General features: G+C 45.5%; 4 protein-coding genes and 1 long non-coding RNA gene across 8 annotated transcripts; 2 read left to right on the top strand and 3 right to left on the bottom strand.

Annotated features, from left to right (window-relative positions):
* The first annotated feature begins 3362 nt into the window (after positions 1 to 3362).
* LOC119364916 lies at positions 3363 to 3879 on the top strand. Its single transcript, XM_037630487.1, has one exon. It carries the CDS (start codon positions 3501 to 3503, stop codon positions 3627 to 3629), a length of 129 nt encoding a protein of 42 aa, XP_037486384.1. The 5' UTR covers positions 3363 to 3500; the 3' UTR covers positions 3630 to 3879.
* Positions 3880 to 4616: 737 nt separating this feature from the next.
* Positions 4617 to 10279, bottom strand: LOC119364915. 3 transcript variants are annotated; one of them, XR_005175224.1, is made up of 6 exons: positions 9918 to 10278; positions 9626 to 9808; positions 8685 to 8949; positions 8526 to 8581; positions 5579 to 5666; positions 4617 to 5164 (listed from the first exon to the last, which is right to left on the bottom strand). It is a non-coding gene; the product is annotated as an uncharacterized LOC119364915 (long non-coding RNA). The 3 variants fall into 3 exon arrangements; XR_005175223.1 differs by having other exon boundaries at positions 4617 to 5666; positions 9626 to 9840; positions 9918 to 10279; XR_005175222.1 differs by having other exon boundaries at positions 4617 to 5666.
* A 557-nt stretch (positions 10280 to 10836) lies between these two features.
* LOC119364912 (RNA-binding protein 25-like) lies at positions 10837 to 15558 on the bottom strand. Its single transcript, XM_037630482.1, has 8 exons — positions 14842 to 15558; positions 13308 to 13353; positions 12682 to 12731; positions 12535 to 12576; positions 12326 to 12442; positions 11870 to 11948; positions 11228 to 11299; positions 10837 to 11142 (listed from the first exon to the last, which is right to left on the bottom strand). The coding sequence occupies exons 1-8, from the start codon at positions 15432 to 15434 to the stop codon at positions 11092 to 11094; spliced, it is 1050 nt and encodes a 349-aa protein (XP_037486379.1). The 5' UTR covers positions 15435 to 15558; the 3' UTR covers positions 10837 to 11091.
* Positions 15559 to 15647: 89 nt separating this feature from the next.
* On the top strand, positions 15648 to 19520 carry LOC119364913 (syntaxin-81-like). 2 transcript variants are annotated; one of them, XM_037630485.1, is made up of 8 exons: positions 15675 to 15763; positions 15835 to 15961; positions 16055 to 16138; positions 16264 to 16368; positions 16836 to 16985; positions 17579 to 17836; positions 18475 to 18606; positions 19289 to 19520. In XM_037630485.1, exons 2-8 carry the CDS (start codon positions 15884 to 15886, stop codon positions 19433 to 19435), a joined length of 954 nt encoding a protein of 317 aa, XP_037486382.1. In that variant the 5' UTR covers positions 15675 to 15763; positions 15835 to 15883; the 3' UTR covers positions 19436 to 19520. The 2 variants fall into 2 exon arrangements, with proteins under 2 accessions (XP_037486381.1, XP_037486382.1); XM_037630484.1 differs by having other exon boundaries at positions 15648 to 15961.
* Positions 19521 to 20069: 549 nt separating this feature from the next.
* On the bottom strand, positions 20070 to 23658 carry LOC119364914 (E3 ubiquitin-protein ligase RMA1H1-like). Its single transcript, XM_037630486.1, has 2 exons — positions 23486 to 23658; positions 20070 to 21281 (listed from the first exon to the last, which is right to left on the bottom strand). Exon 2 carries the CDS (start codon positions 21226 to 21228, stop codon positions 20431 to 20433), a length of 798 nt encoding a protein of 265 aa, XP_037486383.1. The 5' UTR covers positions 21229 to 21281; positions 23486 to 23658; the 3' UTR covers positions 20070 to 20430.
* Positions 23659 to 23918: the final 260 nt, after the last annotated feature.

Raw genomic sequence — 23918 nt, 5'->3', positions numbered from 1 at the left:
CTGCTCGGCGATGGACTCGGACGACGAGGAGGCGCTCGCAGCGTTGCTGGAGGAGGAAGCCGATGCCGACATGCAGGAGGAGGAGCATCTCATGGTCCTCGCCGCCCTCGCCGGCTTGCTCGCGAGCAATGAAAAGCCGTGGTGGCTGAAAACAAAGAATCGGCATCGTCTGGAAGGCTATTGCATGCTCTACTCCGACTACTTCGCCGACGCTTCATTGCACGATGACAAAGTTTTTCGGCGCCATTATCGGATGAGGCGAAAGCTTTTCCTCAGGATTTTGAATTACATCCGGGTATTCGGCAGCTACTTCAAGTGCAAGAAGGATTGCACCGGCACACTTGGATTCACCTCAATCCAGAAGTGCACGACAGCTATGAGGATGCTTGCATACGGAGCTCCCAGTGATTCACTCGACGACTATGGGTGCATGGCCGAGTCCACGACCATTCAGTGTTTCTACCAGTTCTACAGGACAATGGTAGCAGTGTTTGGACCGCAATACTTGCGATCACCCAATGCTGAAGACACTACTCGGATCCTAGCACAGAATGCAGTAAGAGGATTTCCTGGGATGCTTGGAAGCATCGACTGCATGCATTGGAAATAGAAGAACTGTCCATTTGCTTGGTAGGGGATGCACAGAGGCGCCAAAGGCGGTTGCAGTGTGGTACTTGAGGCAGTGGCCACACATGATCTCTGGATTTGGCACTCCTTCTTTGGTATGCCGGGAACTCACAATGACATCAACGTGTTGCAGTGCTCCCTTGACTTTGCCAAGCTTGTTGAAGGTCATTCTTCTCCCGTGAATTTCGAGGTCAATGGGCGACACTACAACAAGGGGTACTACCTAGAAGATGGCATCTACCCGAGATGATCTTCATTTGTGAAGACTATCTCAAACCCTGTGTCAGGAGGCAAGAACTCCCACTTTGCTGAGGTTCAGGAGGCTTTCAGGAAGGATGTCGAGCGGGCATTTGGTGTGCTCCAATCTCGATTTGCTGTTGTCCGGTACCCTGCTCAGACCTGGTCGAAAGATCAAATGTGGGAGATCATGACTTGCCGTGTCATCTTGCTCAATATGATTATTGAGAGCGAGCAGGTAGAACCAATGTTTGACACTAAACCATATTACAGCAGGGTCCTCTTGCGCAAGTTGATCACCAGCTACCGGCAACCTGGACTACCTTCCTCAATATGCGTCAGGAGATCCGAGACCCACAGGTGTATCAGCAACTGTAGCAGGATCTGGTGGAGCACACATGGAGGCTCAAGGGCAACACCTAGCTCGACGTGTGATGAAATATGAGTTTTTATTTGTTGAACTATATAATTTTTATTGAATTATTTGTTGTTGAACTATTTGATTTCTATTGATTTTCTATGATGAACTATGTGATAAAAAAATTACTTTTGTTGAATTGCGTCGAACCACGACGAATATGGGCTGATTTGTGCCGATACTGGGTCGATTTTCCTCTGAAACTGGGTCGAAAAGCGGGGTCATTTGCGAAAAAGGGCCGATATCGGCGCCTGGGGCCGACCTGGGGCGGCGACTGGGAACTCAATCGCCCCTAGCGCTGGCTCGCCCCCAGGCGACGATTTTCAAGCCTCTTGGGGGCCAACGGCTGGAGATACTCTTACACTGCGTTTGGATGTATGTATTCAGGCTCCGAATTGTGAATTGGTATTGGGAGGTTCCAACTCAGCTGTTTGGATGGCCTTTGTATTGGCAGGTGGAAACGTATCTCAATACAGAGCGTGATTTTCCCCACTTGTGCACGTTGCTCGTGAATACCGAGCCTGAGGCCTCCGATTTGCTCCGAAACGCTCGCTCCCGCAAAACGTACCGCTTCGTCTCGCCCAGGAAAACAGACGTCCGTGGAGGTCCCCCACCGCCACCCATGGAGCTCCGCCCTCGTCCCTCGCTCGCCGGACTCTAAGGACCCCCTTCCCCGCCGCCGAGGGGCAGGGAGATCTGCCGCCGCGCTTGTCCCTCCGAGCCTCCCCGCCGCCCGTGGAGGAGAGGAGTAGGGAGCTCCGCCGCCGCCCTCGTTCCTCGCTCTCGTCGGCTTCAAAGGAACCCCTCGCGCTCATCCCTCGCGCTCGCCGGCCTCCAAGACCACCCCAGCTGCTACTACCAGCCCCTCCACGAGCACCACGCTGAGGCGCGCTAAGTTGTAACCTGTAAGCGCCCTTGCTAGATCCTTCGATGTGTGTCCTGCTCGCTACACAGTACACACTTCCAATGTTAATACGAAGCTCTATTTGTTAATTATTAGGTTATTGGTGTTTAAGTCTGAAGCACTATTTCTGGGTAAAATAGGTAATTAGGGATGTAAGCTTTGAGTCTGAAGCACTTCCCGTTCCCTGCTACCTTTTCTCCCTACCATCATATGCTTTGAATAATAGTTATATTTTGTACAGATTTTGTTTTAAAGTATGTTGAACACAGCATAATCTTCTAATTCATCTGAATATACAAATTCAAGAGTTTGTCATCCGAACACGATTTGGTATTGAAACCTCATTGAGATTCAATGAGCCAATTCAGTGGACAACCAAACAAGTGAATTTGTATCCCTGTCCATTTCAATTTCCTTGCTGAATTGGTATTCCAGCCAATTCAATATGGAGCCCTTCAATACAGACATCCAAACAGAGCGTTAGTGTACGCAAGCGACTGCGGTCCAAGTAAAGGTCACCGAGAGAGCAGGGTTATACGAGATTCATCACCGACGTGTCATCGACGAAATATGTCAGGCAGCAAATGCCGGAACACATGAGGCATCAAATATCTAGCCAAAGTTTCCCATCCCAGGACCCACCTCCTTTGTTTAAAAACCACAAGCCACCAAGCAAGAAGAAGACCAGACGAACGGGGAGGTGGCTGACAGTTGCGCACCACACTGGCTGCCAGCTGGGCCCTCTGAACTGTGCCGGTGCGTTGGCCACATGTCACGCCGCTCGCCTTGGCTCCGCGCTTGGCGCCCGGGTCGTTGCGCCGTTGCTGGATTCCGGAGCACATGGACCAGCCCTCCTTCAAAAATCAACGACAAACTTGAGAACCGGAACAGCAGCAGAGCACACCAGCACCCGTTGACAGCTGGACCCTGTGAGCTGTACCCGTGCACCAGGCCCACAGATCCTCTCCCCACCCCAACTGCTACTACGCTCCTTCTGTTTGTGGCTTTTTTTTTGTGTGTGTGACTTGTGATTCAAGCTGGTTCCCTGGCAATCCATCCTTCAACCGCCGCCGCAGCCCGCAGGTACACCACACCCCGTACTTTACAGCTCAGCCTCCGCCATCTGGTTCAGGTCCACACGCAAACCCGCACCGGCTATATATCCCCAGTGCTAGCCCACCACCATCCGCACGACATTTTCGCCACCCAACCCGGCAAATCGCCAATCACCATCGTCTTCTTTGTCTCCTCCAGCGAGCCACACGAATCCTCTCCGACCAAGAAGAGAAGAGAAGAGAAGGGAAGAGAAGAGAGATGGGAGGGTTCCAGCGGCAGGTGAAGGAGCGGACCATGGAGGTGAAGGTGGCGGTGCTCAAGGGCGTCAGGGTCGTCGGCGACTTCGGCAAGAAGACGTGGAACAAGGTCAAGGCCATCAAGCGCTGATCGATCCATCCACCGCATCACCCCGGCCGTCTGCTTCCCTTCGCTCCAGTCCAATAGTTGCTTCATGTAGTACTGCCTGATAGGATAGCCGTCTGGCCTCGCTCTCTTTTTCTCGGTTGTGGTTGTGATTTGGTTTGTTGGATCTGTTTTGAGGCAACTTTTGATGCATGTGAAAATTCGCCTGTCAGCATAGGCTTATATTTAGCCTTCTTATATTCCCTTGTTTATTATTATTATTTCTCCTTCTTGTTCTTCCTCCTTACCTCAAGTTTATGGTGAATTTCTGATAGATCCAAAAAAGAAAGATCATATATGTGTAGTTGAGATGCTTTGGTCTTTTTCCGCCCAACGTTATGAGATGATCAATACGAAAGTGATCTTCTGAGCGCGAGCACACCTGCTCGCGGTATCCCTCCCGCCCGTTGTCCTCGTGATCCACAAGCTGATGCGAACAGGCCCAAGTATTTCTCTCGTATATCTATTGACGAACAGTTCCACTGGCCCACTTCTGTCAAACGGCCACTGCTACGACGTCAACCAAATGGGCTTCGGCTCAGCCGGTCTGTAACGGGGTGGGCCGTCAGCTTGCAGATTCTGGACTAACGCTTGTGCAGTTTGAATTTCGAATAGGATCCAGAGTGTACTGGGTGCGCGACCTCACAGATGCATGCACTTGTCACAGATGCACACTGCTACGTGCCTAGCTTTCAATCCCGTGCCCCATTCCAGCAGGCAAACATAGCTGGATTACCTCAGTTTTAAAATTCAGGTACCACCGTAACAGGAACCATGCTTGCACTACAGTTGTTTGAATATATAAGTCAGCTCAAACAAGATTATGCTCGCCACTCTGTTTGCACAAGCATTCAGTCAAAAATTCAGTATGCACGCCCGTACTGACAAAAAAAATAAGAATGCGTGATCATACTGTCAAAAAATTCAGAATACATCAGCTAGTGTCAAAAAATTCAGAATGCACGCCCATGCTGACAAAAAATTCAGAAACAGACATCATCCATTCTAAGCTGGTATCAGTTTGAACATACACGCAGAGGAGTTTCATTTTGTTCAGAAACGAGTCATTAACACGTCCATCAGCATTGCATTACATTCAGCAAGCATGCAAACAAGACAGATTTTATAGGAAATCCAACACATTCTCGCCGCACACACTTAGCTACACAACACAATGGTCTACAGTAAAGAAACGATCAAACAGATAGCTTGGTCAGGGACATTGTGGTCGGTCCTCACATGTTGTTTATCCGCAAATCGCCTATACTCTTTTGCAGTTGTTTCGCCTGTGACATTCGGTGCCACAGTTTGCGCACCTGACCGGTTTACGAACAGGCTTCGGGATATGGCCCCGGTCCGGGCAGGTTGTCCTCTTATGTCCCTGCTGGCAACATATCGTGCAGAACCTTGTCCATTTGTTGAGCCCCTCGTTGGCGCCTTCTCTCAGCTAGTTGTTGGCTGCCCCATATCCTTCCGCTTTTTTGGTGCCAACAAACCAGTAAGCCTGTTGATGCACATAGCTTGTGCAGAGAGATTAACAATTGAGAAAATGTACAATAAATTTGAGCAAATGTTTCTGTATATTATTTCAAAAATTAACTAGACAAAAAAGAGAAGTAAATATCATATATTCTTAGAATACACAAGAACACAACTAACCGGAAGCTATCAGTAGCAGGCACGTATTGACATCGTGAAGTGAATGAAGTATAGTATATAAGAAAAAAATCTTAGATATTATTACCAGTTAGCAACCAGATAAACAGATCTCCAGTAACAAAATACAGAGCTCCATGACTTAGTTATGCTACTACTACTGATAAAGATCCAATTACATGGTACAACCAACTACTACAGGTAAGGATTCAATCACGTAGTTCAACCAGGAAAAATTATTCATGCTAGTGAAACCTCGTTCCTATAGTTAGTCATACCAAAATAATAGAGTGCATTCTCTTAGAAATGCTAATTCAGCACATCATTTGTGGCCAAACCAAAGTTGCTTAATTAATGTTGTGACACCTGAACGAAAAAGAAAAAGTTATAGTCAAACAGTAGCATGAAAGATTTTAAGGGAATTGGAGAAAGATGCAGAAACAAAGACAATGAAAAGACCATAATTTCTCATTATGCAGTGAGATGTATGCATCGAAATCATTTTTCATTGAGCTCTTCTGTTAGATGTTTAGAAATAAATTCAATCCGAAGAATGTCAGAATTCTTATGTACTGATGCAAAAGGTATGCAGCCCAACACTAAATGACAGATTATATGAAGCCCAAGTCAGATGGAAATGTAAAGGTAAATTAGTTATTTAAATTTTGATACTAACTGATATGAGTCACACCCATGGCAGTCAAGTGTTCTTATATTTTCAGAGGCACATGATAGTTAGATTAGATGCAAGGTTTTGTGCAATGCGTGAGATATATTTCAAGTCACAAACTAAAGTGAGTAACCGTCTGTTATTCAGCCATCCATATTCAGTTATCACGAGCCTATATATCTTCTAATGTAATAAATTCAGCATCACTATCATCATGCTTAGTTATGCATTCTAATTCATAGTCGATTCAAAGACAATGGTGAGCAAACAAGGTCACAACAAGAGCTATCCACATATATATTGTTCCAATATTAAGAGAGCTCTAGATGTACAAAATGGCGAACTGTGACAACTAATTGGAGTGAACTCTTTGCCTCGGACGGGGGTAAATAGGAAGTTAGAGTTATGGAGACAAACCTTGGAATCGAAAGGGTTTAGGCTTAGTAGAACTAAAACCGAGTACATGATGTGCGGTTTCAGTACTACTAGCTGTGAGGAGGAGGAGGTTAGCCTTGATGGCCAGGTGGTACCTCGGAAGGACACCTTTCGGTATTTGGGGTCAATGTTGCAGGAGGATGGGGGTATTGATGAAGATGTGAACCATCGAATCAAAGCCGGATGGATGAAGTGGCGCCAAGCTTCTGGCATTCTTTGTGACAAGAGAGTGCCACAAAAGCTAAAAGGCAAGTTCTACAGGACGGCGGTTCGACCCGCAATGTTGTATGGCGCGGAGTGTTGGCCGACTAAAAGGCGACATGTTCAACAGTTAGGTGTGGCGGAGATGCGTATGTTGAGATGGATGTGTGGCCACACGAGGAAGGATCGAGTCCGGAATGATGATATACGAGATAGAGTTGGGGTAGCACCAATTGAGGAGAAGCTTGTCCAACATCGTTTGAGATGGTTTGGGCATATTCAGCGCAGGCCTCCAGAAGCTCCAGTGCATAGCGGACGGCTAAAGCGTGCGGAGAATGTCAAGAGAGGGCGGGGTCGACCGATTTTGACATGGGAGGAGTCCGTTAAGAGAGACCTGAAGGATTGGAGTATCGACAAAGAGCTAGCTATGGACAGGGGTGCGTGGAAGCTTGCTATCCATGTGCCAGAGCCATGAGTTGGTTGCGAGATCTTATGGGTTTCACCTCTGGCCTACCCCAACTTGTTTGGGACTAAAGGCTTTGTTGTTGTTGTTGTTGTTGTTTCTTTGCCTCCACCTCCAGCTACCTAATTGTTGCTTCAGAGCACTCATACAATTGGAAACACCATACTTGTATCACACTTCATGCAGATTAGAATCAGAGAAGGCATGTCAATATCACAAGAAATAAATAATTACTAAATTAGCATTTAAATTTCTATACATCTCACTGATATAAGTTTAAGTTATGATAATATCTCAGCTTCATTCAGTCCAGGAACAATAGCTTTTTCCATCAAGCATCAATCAAACAATTTGTGAACAAGTAGCAAAGAATAAGAGTACCACATAGTGGACATATTCATTTACGTTGCTCGATTTAACATCATTGCAGGGCACCAATACAATAACAACTCAGGTTATGAGTGGGAGCCTCACTGAATAAACATATTAGAAGATCATCTTGCAAGCATCATATAAAATAATATGGTCAGGTAGAAAAGTAACATAGAAAAGTACCTGTACTTAGAGAGTTGAATTAATTTCTACGTCCATAGGATGACAAGGTCAAGGCTAATGATTTAACTACTGAAAGTAGGGGAAAATGCATCAGAGCTAAAAGGATCTCAAATTCACCTAGACCTTTTGTGTTAGCATTTCCAATAGAGATGAAGTTGCAAAAGGGGACAGTTTTGGTGCGTGCACCTCCATGGCTGAATGCCATACTGTTCTCTATATAGCTGATAGAAAAGAATGTTGTTAGTTCTACAGGTTGGTTTTCTGAAAACAGAAAAAAAAAACTCATGGAGTGCCTAGTCATTTCAGGGGTGATCACTATTCACTGAATTGCTTGACATTTCATAAAATAGGAGAACGGTAGTCAGTGAGCTTCCTCCAACTTGTAGATTGGTGAAACCAAGTTCCCCTTTGAAAACATGAGAAAACAGAGAGGACAGAATGACTGCTGCCCCCAGGGTAGGAGAATCATATGTGAAGTAAGGGGTGGAGATCACTGGTCTAGCAAGCAAACATAGATCCAACTAAGGTGCAAGCGAACGCGGCCCCGGCAATCCAAAGCTGTCGATTTGATGCCTGGGAGGCAAATCTTGGAGAAGGAACCACGAAGATGCCGAAAATGTGAGATGGAACACTTCTTGCCAGTTCTGATAGCCTATCAACAACCGGCTGCCGATCTACAGCCTTGTGTCGTTGCGGTTGGTAGTGGGTCGTCGTCCATATCAACGGAGATGTGCTGGCAATGCCATGAGGGCTTAGGGAGATTGAGGGAAGGGCATGGTGGAGGAGCAATGTGCTTGTGGGAAAGCCAGTGTGTTGTCTGCCCATATGTCGGAGACAGCGAGTGGGTGTGTTGCTCACGATGCTCAGCTATGTACCAACCATTGCCTTTGAGCGGAGATACCTTATTAATGCAGGGCAGTCACGGCACGATCTACTGTTCTCCACCCCAGCTTTACCCTGCAAAACCATATCCAGACAAGCACAAACGGGTCAGGTTCCATAAACCCCAAGAGCAAACCAAAATTAATACAATTAATCCATGATGGGTACAAATGCGTACCGCACAGCCGCAAACAATTTCCTGCATGCATTTTGTCCTCTCCACATTCAGTATACTCTTCCTGTATCTTATTCCAAATCCCTTCTCCCACGAGTAGAGATTGGAAAAATCATAGGCCTCCCCGAGTGTGTCAAAGCTTGTACCCAGTGCAAGCACGATTACAATGTCACCCGGTTTGTCAGTGAACCCCCGTATTGCCTTCTCAAGAGCGTTGGGTCGCCCAGGGCAAGGTGCCCTTCCTGGAGCAGCAGCTCCAATCCTAACCCTACAATATGATAAATCAACCTGTTATCTACTTTCATTTTTTCACCAGTCATGACCCCAACGATTCTGTCCAGATTAAGCTTGATTATTTCAAAGCTTTTCCAACTGAAGTCTGGTATTTATTCGTTCATATCACAATCAAGCATCACAAAAAAAACACAGTTATGCCCTCTTTTTATTCATCTAGTCCCTACTAGCAGCTCTAGCACTGGTTTCGACTTAATTTATATATAACAATTTTAATTTCTCTACGAGTTTCATTTTTCTGAATTTTGTAAGTGAAATCTCTTGCACAACTAACCAACCTATCTGCAACTCAGTTAATTCAATTTATAATTCACCTGAAAACAGTGTACAATCAAAAACAGACTGCCACTGTTGTGCCTTTTGTTTTAGCATTTAAGTATGTAAATACAAGTTTCAGCTCAGTTTTGCAGTCAAGCATCCACACTGCTATGTTTTCTGTTAATCATGAGTGGGTCATAGTATCTTCAGAACAGGCTAGGACCAAAGCACACATAGCTTTCGGGGGAAATCTGTATATAACTATTCTAATTTCTCCAGGATCTACCTATTCCTATTTTTTGTAAGATCTGCAAGTCAGTTCATGCGACTCCAAGTACACCTAAAATCATATAAAAAGTCTTCAATCCAAACACCAGTAGCCAATAGATTACCTGCGAGTCCAGCCTGCTCAGATGCTTGTGGCTCACCATCCCCATCCGCTGCTACGAGCCCCCCTTCCGCCACACACATCTGCCTATAGGCGCTGGCTGTCTCCATGGGGGGTAGCTCTGCAATCCCTATCGCCACCGCGGGGTAGTGCAGCGGCTTCATTGGAAGTTCATTCTCATTGACATCTACCATCACGGCGGTCCCGCATCGGCCAAAACTTGGATCAAGAAACAGAACCCTTGCAAATCCACAAGCAGAAAAATACGCAATCAGGATTCGGGGAAGGGGGGTTACCTCCTAATGGGCTGCATCAGGAACTCCATACGGATAGCGCCGCCCTGTATTCCTACCCCCACTGATCTCCGGTGCTCAGGGTTTCACCCGTCGTCAATGGAGATCCAAACAAGTGTGGCAAGCGGTGGGAGACAGCTCCGCCTTAGTCTCACTTGTCATTTACTAGCCTGCGCACCGCCGCCTGCCGGAAATCCAACTACTTCCTGAGCTACGGGTCAGGAGAAGAACACGGTCCTGAGCCACGGCTCTGATGACCTCCCGTCACGGCAGGATCTACGCGCTCCGTCACCGGCGCGGCGTACGCCATATCCCTCTACCGTATTTTCCGTTCCCCCGATTAAAAAACGATCGACTGGTTCCCTCGGTAATTTAATGCTACACATCTCGATGACATGCCCGCCGCCCAGATACCACGAGCACGTGTGCTCGCGACCAGAACAACCGCGTCCATGATCAATATGGCTATCTGTCCGTTTCGTAGAAAAAGAAATATGGCTACCTGCCAACAATATTTCATCTGGCGTTCACAGCGTCTTTCACTGTTACACCATTTCTGAAGCAAGACTCGAAACTTCGATGATAAAAAGCCACTGTTGCTTCTCTAATGCACTTCCTGTTTACTCTATTTACGCATGAGAAAGGTGGTTGCTTTTTGCATTGCAATATTCTTCATACCTAGCACAACGTTAAAACAAGCCAATCTATGCTGCCTCAGCACTAAAAGCCAAGAGTCCCGCGCATACCCTCGTAGATGAATATACTAGTTGAGTTTAAAAGCTGACAGCCTACGGGTTAAAGCGCCGGGCTACGAATCATTGAAAGCCCCAACTCATGAGTCACTGACACGAGTTGCCACACCAGGCGACAAACAATGAGATGCCTATGAATTCAAATATATATATAAAAAAAGACAATGAGGTGCCTATGGAACAGTAATAGAAAAACTTCGAGAAATCTTACAGCTCAATGTACCAAACTGGTGCATACAGCACAACTTGTTGAATCTAACGAGCAAAATTTTCAAAATTATACAGTACAGGTACAGTACCAGCATTTTCCAAGCCAGCTCAATATACTTTTTGTGCAAATAAACTGCGGTACATCACAGTATGTTGCTCATGAAGGTCTATAAGAAATAACTTCTGAGAAAATGGTATGTCTGTCCACAAGACGCCTATTGAGGGGGCGCATCAGGATCCAACCTTTTCTGGATTGCAGCTGCGGCCTGATAAAGAAAAAAAGCTTGGCATAAGTAGCGTGCGTCTTCCATCTAACTGAAATTTTTGTAAGGGTTGGAATGAGGTCATTACCTCGAAATTGCCCAACTTGTACTGTAACATCATTTCCTCGCGTAGAAGGGACTGCTGCTTCATCGCTTGAGCCTGACATGGGGAGCAAAACAAGATTAATAATAGGTTAACTAATAGAACAAAAAGTGACTTTCATGTAAACCCATGCTAATGTTTGGTGTCTGCATAATAATCCATTGCTGATCGTATCATCAGAAGATAGTGCACAGTCTAGCAGGATTTAAACACAACTGCAGTCATATGTTCAGTAGCATACACCTAACAAAAAACCTGGATTAGATAAACCTTACAAAGCAACACTTGGGGATTCCCAGCTATTGTACAAGGGAAGATTCAAAAAAACAGGAAGATGCACCTATAACACATAATGGCCGAGCACATGGCAGTGGTTGAGGTCACAACCTCATAGGTTCAAGCCCACAACAGTAAAAGTACGGGCCCAAGACAGAATTACAACTACGTTTCATTCATGGAAGACTAAACAACATCTAGGATACATGAAAGAACTTGTATGCTAACAATGCAACAAAATTGGGCAGCCTGCACTGTCATGTCAAACCTATGCTGTCAATGATAATTCCAAGTTCAGAGGATAAACTGAAGGATGAGAATAGGAGCAGAAAAAAAATGCAATATTCTAACCATTCCAGTTTGCATGGAGCGTTTTAGAGCTGTCACTTCTTCCTCCTTCCGGCGTTCACGTTCTTGCAACAGTTCTAACCTGCATGATTTTTTTACAGAAAACTGTAAGCCAATGATAAAAAAAGGTGTAATAAACTCTGAAACCAATTAATACAGAAAATTTTCGTAATTGTCTTTCTGTGGAACATTGCATGGCTTAACAGGCTCACAATTTGGAGTTACTGTGACATAGTAATTGGTTACAAAAACCATTCTATTACCCAAAATGAGTGGAACATAGGTCGATTAATAACCATTCTATTACCCAAAATGAGTGGAACATAGGTCGATTAATAGTTCAATACCAAAGGTCTACAGGTAAAGTAAACTTCAGTAATTTACACTGAAGCATTTTATGGTGTCCCATGCTTTGTTATTGCAGGTATACAGACCCAAAATATGTGCATGTCCACATACCGTCGCACTTCCTCATCATTAAATACTGTACGGACTGCTACCGAACCCGCATTCTTTAAACCATTCCTTTTCTCTTTCTCCATCATCCGTTGATGGTAAGCATCCAAGTCATAATATCTAACAAGAGAACAAAGGGGGAGAAACATAAATTCCATTAGTAAATATAGGAGTATATACACTAACAGTCTATGAAAAGAAACGTGCAGTACTTTTTTGATGGAAACGTAGCTGTGTTGTGGTCTTCCATGAATCTGATATGGACATAAAGATGTATGTTAAACATCTAGTAATTCCAGGGTGATATTTTTTAGAAGTTCCAGAAACTCAAGTAATTTCATGGCAGCACAGTAACATACTCCTTGAACATTTGTTTTTCTTCCCAATTAGCCAGTGCCTCCAAATTAACCTGTGGGCGCATTACCAAAAAGTCTAAAATTAACAGTAACATCATAAGCAAGAAAAACACTAAACAAGATTGAGAGTAAAAAGCCTGAGAGCGTGACACTAAGCTAATGAGCAGTACCAATCAAGTAACATAACATTTGTCTGCTCTATGTGACCTGATAAGTGACAACAGAACTAGAATAAGAGAAATTGGGCTTAACCAAAATAAGATCCAATAGGGCAGAACAAATTGGAAGAAACTCTAAATTGGGCATATCAAAAGAAAAGGAGGGAGAACAAATATTGTGTTTTGCTTAACTTTTAGGTCAGGTAACTTAAGCTCCAAACACTCACCGACCAACGAGCAACAAACTTCACGACGATGAAACTTTTTGCTGAAGACAATAAATAAGCTCAACTGAAAGAACACTAGTCCTCATTTCTAGATAAATATTCCTTTGGGGCTAATTAATTTGCCTAGCACCATGTAAAACAGTGGCATACACCTTGTTTACCCTGACCCCTTTTTTTGCATGCACATAAGTTATCCATGTTTCTATGAAAGACAACATCAAAAGAGCGATAGAAATACATATACCTGCTTGACTTCTAATAACCATGCGGTGAACTCTGGTCGCTTGTTCCTACAGAACATATTGCATGGTTTAACTCATGAGAATGTAGTACAGTAGTTGAAACATTAAAAAATGTATTAATTTGATTGTCTGCACTCTAAACTCAGGGTCTCAGTCACAGGGATTCATCACTTAAATCAATTGATGTCATCAAATCAATGATTACAGAATGATTCTACTTCTGACTCGCATTGGCCGTGGAATGGTGTTTGCATATGACAATTCAAAGATCTCATATATATCACTATTAAAACAACTGACAAGATAAATACTTAAAACATAATTAAATCAATTACCAGTAGGGTTGCTAGTGGCAGTGGCCAACCCATGGGCACTCTCCCCCCACCCCCCACCCCCCACCCCAACCCACATGGAACAGCTAAATGGACATTTGCGACAGCCGCTTATGTTAAGTGGCAGGTGCAACCATCCATGGAGCCACTGCTGCTCACACATATCAGTATCCAACTTTCAGGCATAAGGATACGTTTAAGGCACAGATGATTATCATAACAGATTCCCACCATATCATAAGATTTGCGTCCATATCCAGAAGACGGACGGAATTCCAGGATTATCCTTTTGGACAAAGACTTAGGTTACTCACCCATCGACATTGTCCTCGAGTAACACACTGGCTCGTCATCAGGCATGGATGGTTGTGCGGCCTCATCGCTAGGTGTATGGCACTCACATAGAGGTGGTAGGGCTCTCCAATAAGAGCATGTTTCTTTCTTCCGTGATCATCTTTTGCTTGATTCTTTTTCTAATTTGTGGCTGATGCATGCTACCTGGTGGCAAATCCAGGAAGCTTGGAGAAGAAGAAGCCAGCTACGGCTTAGAGAAACAAACAAGTGATTTATCTGTCATTTTGCTCCACTATTACGATTTTATATAGCGGCAAGAATCAGTTACTATTATGAACTTTTTGGTTAGTGAGAACGACACAAAATTTTGTTTTATTCACAACATAATCATTGTGAACATCTTTCTGTATTTATGCAGTCTGCACTCCAGGTGTGATGAATTGTTGATTCATGCAATATATCAGCGTGTATGAGCGGCAGTAGCAAACTGTGTAGATGTGCTCATCTATGATGAATAGGTGATAGATAACACTTCGGCCAGTGATAGATCAACATACTAGCTAGCCCTGGAGAAGATCAGTCCGCAATCATCAGTAGTTTCAGGGATTTTCATTGGTTTGTGCAAAATTGTTTCTAGTTTGCAGGCTCACCGAATCCACTCATCAAAGGCGAAAAAGAAGGTGCATGCTGCAGGCTGGGACATGATGCAAAAAAAATTGCTGGGCAGTGCAGCCAAGCACAGCACCACCGTAACACGACATACTTTCATCCTTAACTAACATAGTCTCATACAATTCTACCAGACAGAAATTAATTCATAATATTCTACATTTTGGCTTGTGAAAACCTAAAACTAAGAAATGATGATCTAGAAGCAAGAAAAAAAAGAGCTAAGAAGCAAGATCCTCACCACATATCGACCTCACGGATGATGCCATACTTGCCCCACGAGTTGGTCACTGCAGCCTTCTTCCCCAAATCCTTCTTCTCATCCTTCCGCTTCTTCTTCTTCTTATCCTTTTCCCTCTCCTTCTCCTTCCTCTTCCTCTTCTCCTTCTCCTTCCTCCTCCTCCTCCTCTCCTCCTCTTCCTTCTCCTTCCTCCTCCTCCGCCGCCTCCTTCGCCTCTCCTCCTCCGACTCCGACTCGCTTTCAGACTCCGCGCTGGAGCCCGAGTAGGACGACTCAGACTCTGACTCCGACTCCGACCCCGAGCTCTCGCTGCGGCTCCTCCTCCTCCGCCGCCGCCGCCGCTCCTTCTCCTTCCTCCGCCGCTTACGCCGCTCCCCCGAGTCCTCGTCGGAGCTCTCGCTCTCCTCCTCCTCGCCACGCCTATTTGACTTGCCATGGTGGCCCCGGTGTCGCCTCCCCTTCGAACGCCCCTCCTCCTCCTCGGCGGCTTCTAGGGATTTGCTGCGGCTGCGGCTGCGCGCCGCCGCCGCCGCCGCCTCGCCCTCCTCCTTGCCGGCACCATCCGGGGCCGAGCCGTTCTCGTCCTTGGCCATGCCTAACCGCCCTAGGGTTTCGCCGTTTCCGCGTCGCGGAGCGAACGATCGAGAGCGGGAGCGAGGTGGCGAGCGCGAGACGGATCGGCGGCTCGCGGAGTGGCGAGTGTGAGAACGAGATAGCCTGGTTTCCACGGGGGCCCAGTTGCCAGTGAACCGGTGTCACGCTGACAGGTGGGCCATACTCCTCCTGTACACGTATTCCTCCTCTCCTCGCGCCCCTGTCTGTCTCCCTCTCCTTCGACCAAACCTCCCACCTCGCCGCCCGATCCGACGCGCCGGCGACCCGCCGCCGCGCTCGAGCGTCGCTGATCCGCGGCGCAGATCCCGTACGAGGTTTGCTCACCTTATCAGCTCGAGGGTGCAGGGTTGACGCGCCTAGCCGGCTCTTGAATTTCAGCGCACGCGGATCTGGTGGGAGGAGCCCCGTGGGCGCCGCTGCCTGGGCGATGTCGAGGGTCCGGGACAGGACGGAGGACTTCAAGGAGTCCGTCCGCGTCGCCGCGCTCTCCCATGGCTACACGGAGGTGAGCTCACATGCCAAACATGACACCTCGCACACCTGCGCAAGAACAGTCTCATCATTTACGATCCATTGTATTGATTTCTTCTTTTCGCAGTCGCAATTGGCCGCGCTCATGTCGTCTTTCATCATCCGGAAGCCGTCATCCAAATCTCCGTTTACAAATGCAGCAATCAAGACGGTAGAACTCTGCTCATTCGCCATTCTGTTTTGACTGCAACAGGAACCGAAAGCAATAGCCGAAGCTTAGAGTCCTGATAGATTGTGGGAGGCTGCTAGTCTAATTGCTGGGTCCTGTCGGTGTAGCTTGAGAGCATCAGGGAGCTCGAGAAGTTTATAGTGAAGCACAGGAGGGACTATGTGGACATGCATCGCACCACGGAGCAAGAGAGGGACAACATTGAGCATGAAGTAAGTTTCAACCTTACTCTCCATTGTCTGTTGATTTACCCTTTCTCCTTGTTTGAGGATTGTTGTATTTATTCTAAACTGAGCTAGTTGCTAGATGATTCTTTGTGACAATAGCTTTGCAACATGCCACATATGTATTACTAGTTGAAATTTGAGGTTCCGGTTTGTCATCTTATCTTCCTTTTGCACTGTTATTATAGTTTTTTCTCAGCTCTTCCTTGATTACTTTAGAAATCTAGGGTTTAATTTGTTACAGAGCATAGCAACGCATAATTATTTATTATCTTTGTTGTAAAACTGTAAATATATGCAGTTTGTTAGGTTGTGTATGTATCTTTGTATACTGTATCGACTATTGAGTTGACAATATATTCATACAGGTAAGGACTGTGTATTCTTGTAAATTTAGGTAATCGCTAAGTTCTTTTCTCCATTTCTTGCTTTGCTGATTGCTGAACATATATTAGGTTGGTATTTTTGTAAAAGCATGCAAGGAACAGATAGATATCCTAAAGAACAGGATCCTTGAAGATGAGAGGAATAGAAGAGCCAACACATGGCTTGGCACAAGAGATGAGACTTCCCGGTTGGACCTGATAGCTCACCAGCATGGTGTGGTATGACTATTATGCTCCCCGCTGTTCAGCTACTGCCAGATATTTACAGTTAAATACAGCATTGCTCTGATATTACTGCTTTTTAGTGTGTGCAACCACATAGATACTAACATATAGAAGAATGCTATTGCTCCCCTTTCTCTCTGTTTCGTTTAAGTATAGTCGCTAATTTTCTCTGTAATTTCAGAAATTCCAGGCAGTCATTATACATGCATTACTGAGCTGATATGTGCACATATTTCGGTGGATTATACTGAATAAGCCCTGTATATTATGCCTGATTAGTACTGTAGAAGGATATGCATACCTTCAGTTGGTATCATTTGGTGGGATAAAACAAATGCATCATAACTTGATAGATTGTCCAGTCAAAGCAGCTAACTGAATGTTAACGAACTCTGCTTCCTAGTTCAGATATGCATCAAGAAAGCTTCATGTGGGAAAATACATCACTCTGTTATTTTTTAATAGCATTTCTCTATACCAATTTGTATTACAATTAAGTAATATTTTCTGGACTATCCTCTTTGTTCTTTATAGATTTTCTTATGCTCACTTCCAATAAGATGTGTTTTGTTTAATAATTTTACCAGGTTTTGATTTTGAGCGAGCGTCTCCACTCAGTAACTGCACAATTTGATCGCCTTAGGTCCCTGCGCTTTCAAGAAGCTATTAATAGGGTGATGCCAAGAAAGAAGATCAAGAAGAAGCCAGAAATAAAACCTACTGAACCATCCAAGTCAAACCTTGTATTGAAATCTGATGTCTCGAAGGTTGAAGATCGGGAGGTATCAACTGCGCCCTTAAGAGTTCAAGAACAGCTCTTGGACGATGAAACACGAGCTCTCCAGGTAATATAATATGGATGGGATATAATATGTACTTGAGACACTTATTTTGGGACGGAGGGATTACTAGGCAAAATTTGCTATGGGACACCATTATGTTGTGTCAATTGCTCAGATGCATTGCAAAAACATCACCATTAGAAAGAAACAGATTGTTTGCTAGAATACCGAACCAGGCTATTTTAGTTGATTAAAATAGTGCGTGTTTGTGGTATGTGTAGTGATATCAGCTGGGGAATTTTCTTAAAAAGGAATGACATGTGTGTTGAAATTTGTTAAATTGCTCAGGTAGGTTGGAATATGTGGTTATATCAGCTGGTGAATTTATTTAACAAAAATGAATACAAAATGGTGAAACATATAGGTTAGAACATGGCTAAATGGGGTGCAAGTAAAATAAACGGATACACAGAGGAAATGAGAAATAATGTCCTGAACCGAATGGCAAATTAGACCTTCCAGGTGTGTTCTCTCTGCTGATGATACTGTGTTTTGTGCTTTTGGCGAATTGCACGCTTTTGGTAACGGTACTGGGGAGTTGGTGTTTTTTTACTGCCTGGGCAATTGACACAAAATAATGTTGTCTCAGATACACTTTGTTATAAGTCAGCTTATTTACTTTCCTGTAACTCTTGGCTCAGATGGAGTTGACCAATCTTCTTGATACTGTCCAAGAAACGGAGACAAAGATGATAGAGATGTCAGCACTTAATCATCTTATGTCAACACATGTTCTACAGCAAGCTCAGCAGATTCAATATTTATACGACCAGGTATGATATCTGTGCAAAAGTTTAAGCCAACATCTGGTTGTTATTCAAGAGAAGAGACTAGACATCTCTAGTGAAAGTATCAGTTCTCAAAATTTTGCGAATTCCTGGAAAATCTTGGTTATAGTAGAACTCTTGAAAATTCAATTGTAGGTGGCATAGGATATATCCATTCAAATTTCAATAGCAAACTAGGGTTGTTCGTGTGGGATCAAAATTTTCAAAACGCAGCATATTCTTGTAGGATAATAAGAGATAACAGATAATAGCATATAAAAATACAAATCCTACAATGAGATGATAATAATAGCATTTGAGCGCACAACATTTGCTTGCGTCCGTGTAAGAGCTACTCCCTCTATAAACAAATATAAGACGTCTTATGTTTGTTTACAGAGGGATTACATGATTATGTATATGTTGTTTCTTATCAACTGAAGCTTCATCAGGATCCATCCAATAAGAATTTTTCCTTTTTTGTTTTGGCTGATCTAGGAAATCTGCAATATCTTTATTACTTGATAATCTGCCAAATTCAACAGGACCAAAAAAAAAAAGAGTCATTGCCTTAAGAAAAAGGACACAAAGTTATCTGATCTGTCTGTATAAATTATGAATGACTCGTGATAAGTTTTCAATCGCTGTTTGCTTCTCCTCTTACGGCACATCCTATGCATTTTCTCAGGCAGTGGAAGCAACGAACAACGTGGAGCGTGGGAACAAGGAGCTATCCCAGGCGATCCAGCGGAACAGCAGCAGTAGAACCTTTCTCCTGCTTTTCTTCTTTGTTCTTACTTTCTCTGTTCTGTTTCTTGACTGGTACAAAAACTGAATTGGCAGCTCATGTAACCGTACTATTGTGCAAATGGATTGACCTATTGACGCCTCGTCTCTTGTGGGACGATTATCACTTGTCATGCATATTGGTCAGTGCTACTCTGTTAAAATTCCGAGATTTTGCCGCCGTTTGCAAATATAATCAGTATAGTTCCTCCTTTGAACACATGTAATCAGTATAGTTCAGTACACCGCCGAGCACATGGAAGGTGGCATCTACTACTGTGCTGCTACTGCCGCCCTCTCACCGGACAGGCGGAGGCCACAATACTGTTTGCCCGGCACCGAAGAGATGCACGATGCACATGACTTCTCCTTGCACACTGCAGAAAGATGCTGTTGGGCAAACACTTCTATTATACAATAAAGTAGGGCACGGCTACTAATTGAAATGTCTCAACATAAAAACAATTCTTTTCTGATGCGCGATATGCTTCCATGTCATTCAATTTGCAAATCTGCAATGTGCATTTTGAGATGTTCTGAAAACGTGACCAGAAAATGTATATAAATGTTAAACACATTAATTGCACAAACGACGAATGGGGAGATTAATGAGCGTAAATCCAGTAACGGCAAACTGCCAATCAAATGCAAGAACAATGCAGATTCTGGAAAGAAAATCCAGATTGAGAGGAAAATTTGCATTACATGGTAGTGACAGATGCAGGCAAACCAAACAGGCCATATGTATGGTTCAGGTAATGGATTTCCTGGTACTGAGGCAAGACAAGAATGAAATTTGCATTTCACCTCCAAGTCTTTCATATTACAACTCTATATATCAGCATGATTTAGACGCATGCTTACCGATAGAGACCGTTAAGAGCATTAACGGTTCCTTATCCTCTCCCCATCACTATATAAGTGACACCCATTCATTAGTATCTTGCCTTCTTTTTCCTCGAGAGGCAGTATATCACGCCTTCCAATATATACACAAGCCGTATACCGCCTCTTCAGTTCAGAACGAGAGCCTCTAGCCTTGCTTCAGAACAAGAGCAGACACAACACAACAAACACGAAGAGGAAGAACCAGATCTGGTGCAGGGACCTCTCCACCTCCATCTGCTGCCTCCTCAGCCGGGGACCCACCGTGTGGTCCACAACGGCGTAGGGGCTTGTGTAGTACATGCTCGGCGGCACCTGGCCGCGGAACGCCCACGGAAGCACCGCCTCCGCCATCCCTCCAAGCACTCCTCCAGCCGTCGAGTGGATCAGGCCACGCCCCATTGGCGAAGGAGGGTAGACGAAGTCGAATTCGGTGGCACCAGGATGGTGGTGGTGCGCATGCCGCAGTGACCGGAGCGGAGGGCTGGGCTCCACATTGTGGTGGTGCCGGTCATCATCGATGCTGCTTTGCGCGTGCTGGTGCGCAACATTCTCCCGGTGCACTGTTGGCCGTCGAGGAATGGCCGTGCCATCCAGTGATTTCTTCGAGCTACCACCACGGCCATAGAGCGGCACAAGGCTGTCAGCAGATAGCGCGGCCTTGCACACGGGGCACTGCTGCCTTGCTGAAGTGCTGTTGGCACCGGAGGCTGATACCACCGACGGTCGCAGCCACTCGTAGATGCAAGGCCAGCAGTAGAGATGGCCACAGAGGGTAACAACTGGGTCTGCAGCGAAGTCGAGGCAGATGTTGCAGTCAAAGGAGCCGCTTCCAGCGTTTGCAGTTGCGGTTGCAGGCATCTCCCCACTGATGTTCTTCATCGGCTTGTTATCGGACACTGGAGGTTGGTTTGTCATGGCAGCCATGCAAACCTGGTCCATTCCCCCACCTTCCATAGCAATCAGAATGCTAGCTGTCGCAAACAGTTCTGGTCGAAGAACTCACGGTACTGCAATCAAATAAAATAGAAGGTCAGTAGACAGTAGGAATACATGCAATGGAAAGGAGAAGTCATCAGAAAAGTGGGGCTAATCATGAAGCCGTTAACGCGTTTAAAACACCTATAACCATGTGTTTAAGGACTAGATAAACACCAAGAAAGAGGAATTGGAAGGCACACAGCAAGCAGAATGCAGTGCTTAATATATATCCCAAAATTGGAGAGTGGAAGGGCAAACAGACACAGTTGCCTGCTAAACAACAAAAGGGGTTCAGATAACAGGCAGCATTAAGGCCCACGCCACATCATCCTGTCCTGAGGAGTCTATCCACTCACATTAACAAGTGTGAAAAGTGGAGCGGATGTTAGGTAAAGCCCCTGGATTCCATGTCAATGTGCCAGAGAATAACTATAACTATAAGCACTCCATTTGCCCTTTTTGCAAGCAATGGACTCCCCATGGAAGAACCCACCATCTTTCTCAGCAGGCTGAGTCAACAGCTGTGGATGCTGTGATTTCTTTAGTAATAATTAGTACAAGGGCTACAGATGCTGCATTCTGTCTTTATCCTCTTTGTTATTCTAACCCTAAGCCACTTTACGTTCTACTGACATGCTATCCTAGCATATCTTCCTGGGAAACCTGAATCACTAAGAAAATGAAACCAAACCACTAGCTTATGCCCACCGTGTCCCGCTGCAGTATTTGACCGCCCCATGTTCAAGGCAAGGGCCATGATTGGCAGCTTGGAGTTACCTCGGGAAGAAAGGCATGGAACACAGTTTGCATTCTATAATATGTAGCCACGGTTTGCATAGTGGACCTGGACAACGTTGGCTAGATTAAAGCTGATCCCAGCTGTTGTAATTGAATATTCAGCGCTATTAGCCATGGAAGACCAAACAAGCGGATTTGACTAAACCAAGGAGGAGCAGGTGGAGAGGATGAGATGCCCCGTCCCAATCTTCGGCATAAGCTTCCGTAGCACGTTGATCTTTCTATGTGGTTGTGGGGTTCCTCTCACAATTGAATCATTGGAAAACACCAACAGGTGGGGATCGTGATGTGGACCGCAACAACGACGGACTAGCTAAATGGCTTGGCATATTCCATGGAGACAAGTAGACCAAAAGGATCATCATTTAACATATCCAGTGACCACAGAAAAGAATATTAACCAAGAGATAATGGCACACTACTGTATTAGGATCGGGAAACAGGGGATTAATTGCTCAACAGCGTCAGTGGAAATATCCCAACCACCATGGCCCCATGTGTGCAAGTACTACTAATTTTATTATATACTTGTATTAATAATGCACAAGTGGACTTCGGTAATCCCTTCCTAATTTAAACACGCGTCCTTAATTACATAAGTCACGCATATATCAAACCCAGAGCACAACTTTTTCCTATACCGCAGCAAGAACGGATACTAGCCAACAGAGTAACTGAAACCGATGTGATCCTTGAGAGACAAGCTTCCAAGCACACAGATCTGCTGCGCTTAATTGTGCTATCTACCACTACAATTATTATGCACGCTATGAATTGATGCTGCATATAATGCAATATTGTACAACCGAACACGGTTTGACAATTCAATGGGCATTGAGCATTCTACTGAACATACCCACGGGATTTCTTTTCCCCCACTCCAAGTAAGATATTACTAAGTTCTACCGCCGTATGCAATCTCAATGCGAGAGAGAGGAGTTTGACCCCAAAAAATCTAACTTCGGTGGGCAACAGCAACAGAGCATGGAGGAGCAGACATGATGTCCCCGGCGTCAATACGAGGAAAACTAGTTTCGCATCCTGAATTCGTAAACACGGCGATAAGGGTCGGAAGGATTGCGCCCCCTGATTTCACAGAGGAAATGAACAAGATAAATCCTTTCCCTAGAGAAGCACGACATCACCACGGCTAATTTGACCCATGAGAAGACGGGGGAAAACACCCCGACAGCTTCTTCCTGGAGAAGCACCCCCGGGCAGCTGGTGCCAAGGCGGCGGCGGCAGCAGCGAAGCTAGACAAACGCGAGCCACGGAGGCAGCCCAGCCCAATTGCAACATCCGAGAATCCACCACGAGAAACAATCCCGCGGCGCACAACGGTGCTTGAATCAGGCCGAAGACGCAATCTACACCCCGCAAAAAATCACAAGAACAACAGCAGGACGGAGAAATAAGGAGCTTGATTTGAACCGACCTCGGAAGGAATCCAATCCGCACGCGCGCCGCCGCCCTCGGTCCCTGGCCTCCGAGGATCGAGCGAGGGGGGGCGAGGACCGATCGGTGAGATTGCGTCGCTGCGGCGTGCGGGGGAGCGGGCGGAGGAAGAAGATGAGGGAGGTTAAGAAGGAGGTGGAGGTGGGATGAGATTGGGTGTCGACGTCACTTGCGGAGGGGGCTAGAGAAAATTATATAGAGCCGGAGACCGACGGGGGCAGAGGGGGCGTTGGCCGTCCGATCCTGCGGAGACGGCTGTGATTGGCCCGCGGGGGCGCGGGACGACGCGCGCCGTCCGTCGCCTCGATCGGACGGCGAGGATGGTCTCCGACGTTGCTTTCGGTGGGAAGCTTCCAGTTGAATTTTTTTTTTGCCGGGATAAGAGCCGAGGACGGCGGCATCGGTGCGAGCGA

This window comes from Triticum dicoccoides, chromosome 2B (assembly GCF_002162155.2).
Source record: "Triticum dicoccoides isolate Atlit2015 ecotype Zavitan chromosome 2B, WEW_v2.0, whole genome shotgun sequence".
Classification (NCBI taxonomy): domain Eukaryota; kingdom Viridiplantae; phylum Streptophyta; class Magnoliopsida; order Poales; family Poaceae; genus Triticum; species Triticum dicoccoides.
Note: the sequence above shows the minus strand (reverse complement) of the source record. Positions and strands in the feature narration are given on the sequence as shown.

Coding starts and splice junctions, on each gene's coding strand:
- LOC119364916 (XM_037630487.1), top strand. CDS start 3,501: ATGGGAGGGTTCCAGCGGCAGGTGAAGGAGCGGACCATGGAGGTGAAG.
- LOC119364912 (XM_037630482.1), bottom strand. CDS start 15,434: ATGGCCAAGGACGAGAACGGCTCGGCCCCGGATGGTGCCGGCAAGGAG. Junction 12,443..12,534: donor GCTACGTTTCCATCAAAAAA/GTACTGCACGTT, acceptor TTCTCTTGTTAG/ATATTATGACTTGGATGCTT. Junction 11,143..11,227: donor ACAAGTTGGGCAATTTCGAG/GTAATGACCTCA, acceptor TTTCTTTATCAG/GCCGCAGCTGCAATCCAGAA.
- LOC119364913 (XM_037630484.1), top strand. CDS start 15,884: ATGTCGAGGGTCCGGGACAGGACGGAGGACTTCAAGGAGTCCGTCCGC. Junction 16,986..17,578: donor TAGCTCACCAGCATGGTGTG/GTATGACTATTA, acceptor TAATTTTACCAG/GTTTTGATTTTGAGCGAGCG. Junction 17,837..18,474: donor ATGAAACACGAGCTCTCCAG/GTAATATAATAT, acceptor CTCTTGGCTCAG/ATGGAGTTGACCAATCTTCT.
- LOC119364914 (XM_037630486.1), bottom strand. CDS start 21,228: ATGGAAGGTGGGGGAATGGACCAGGTTTGCATGGCTGCCATGACAAAC.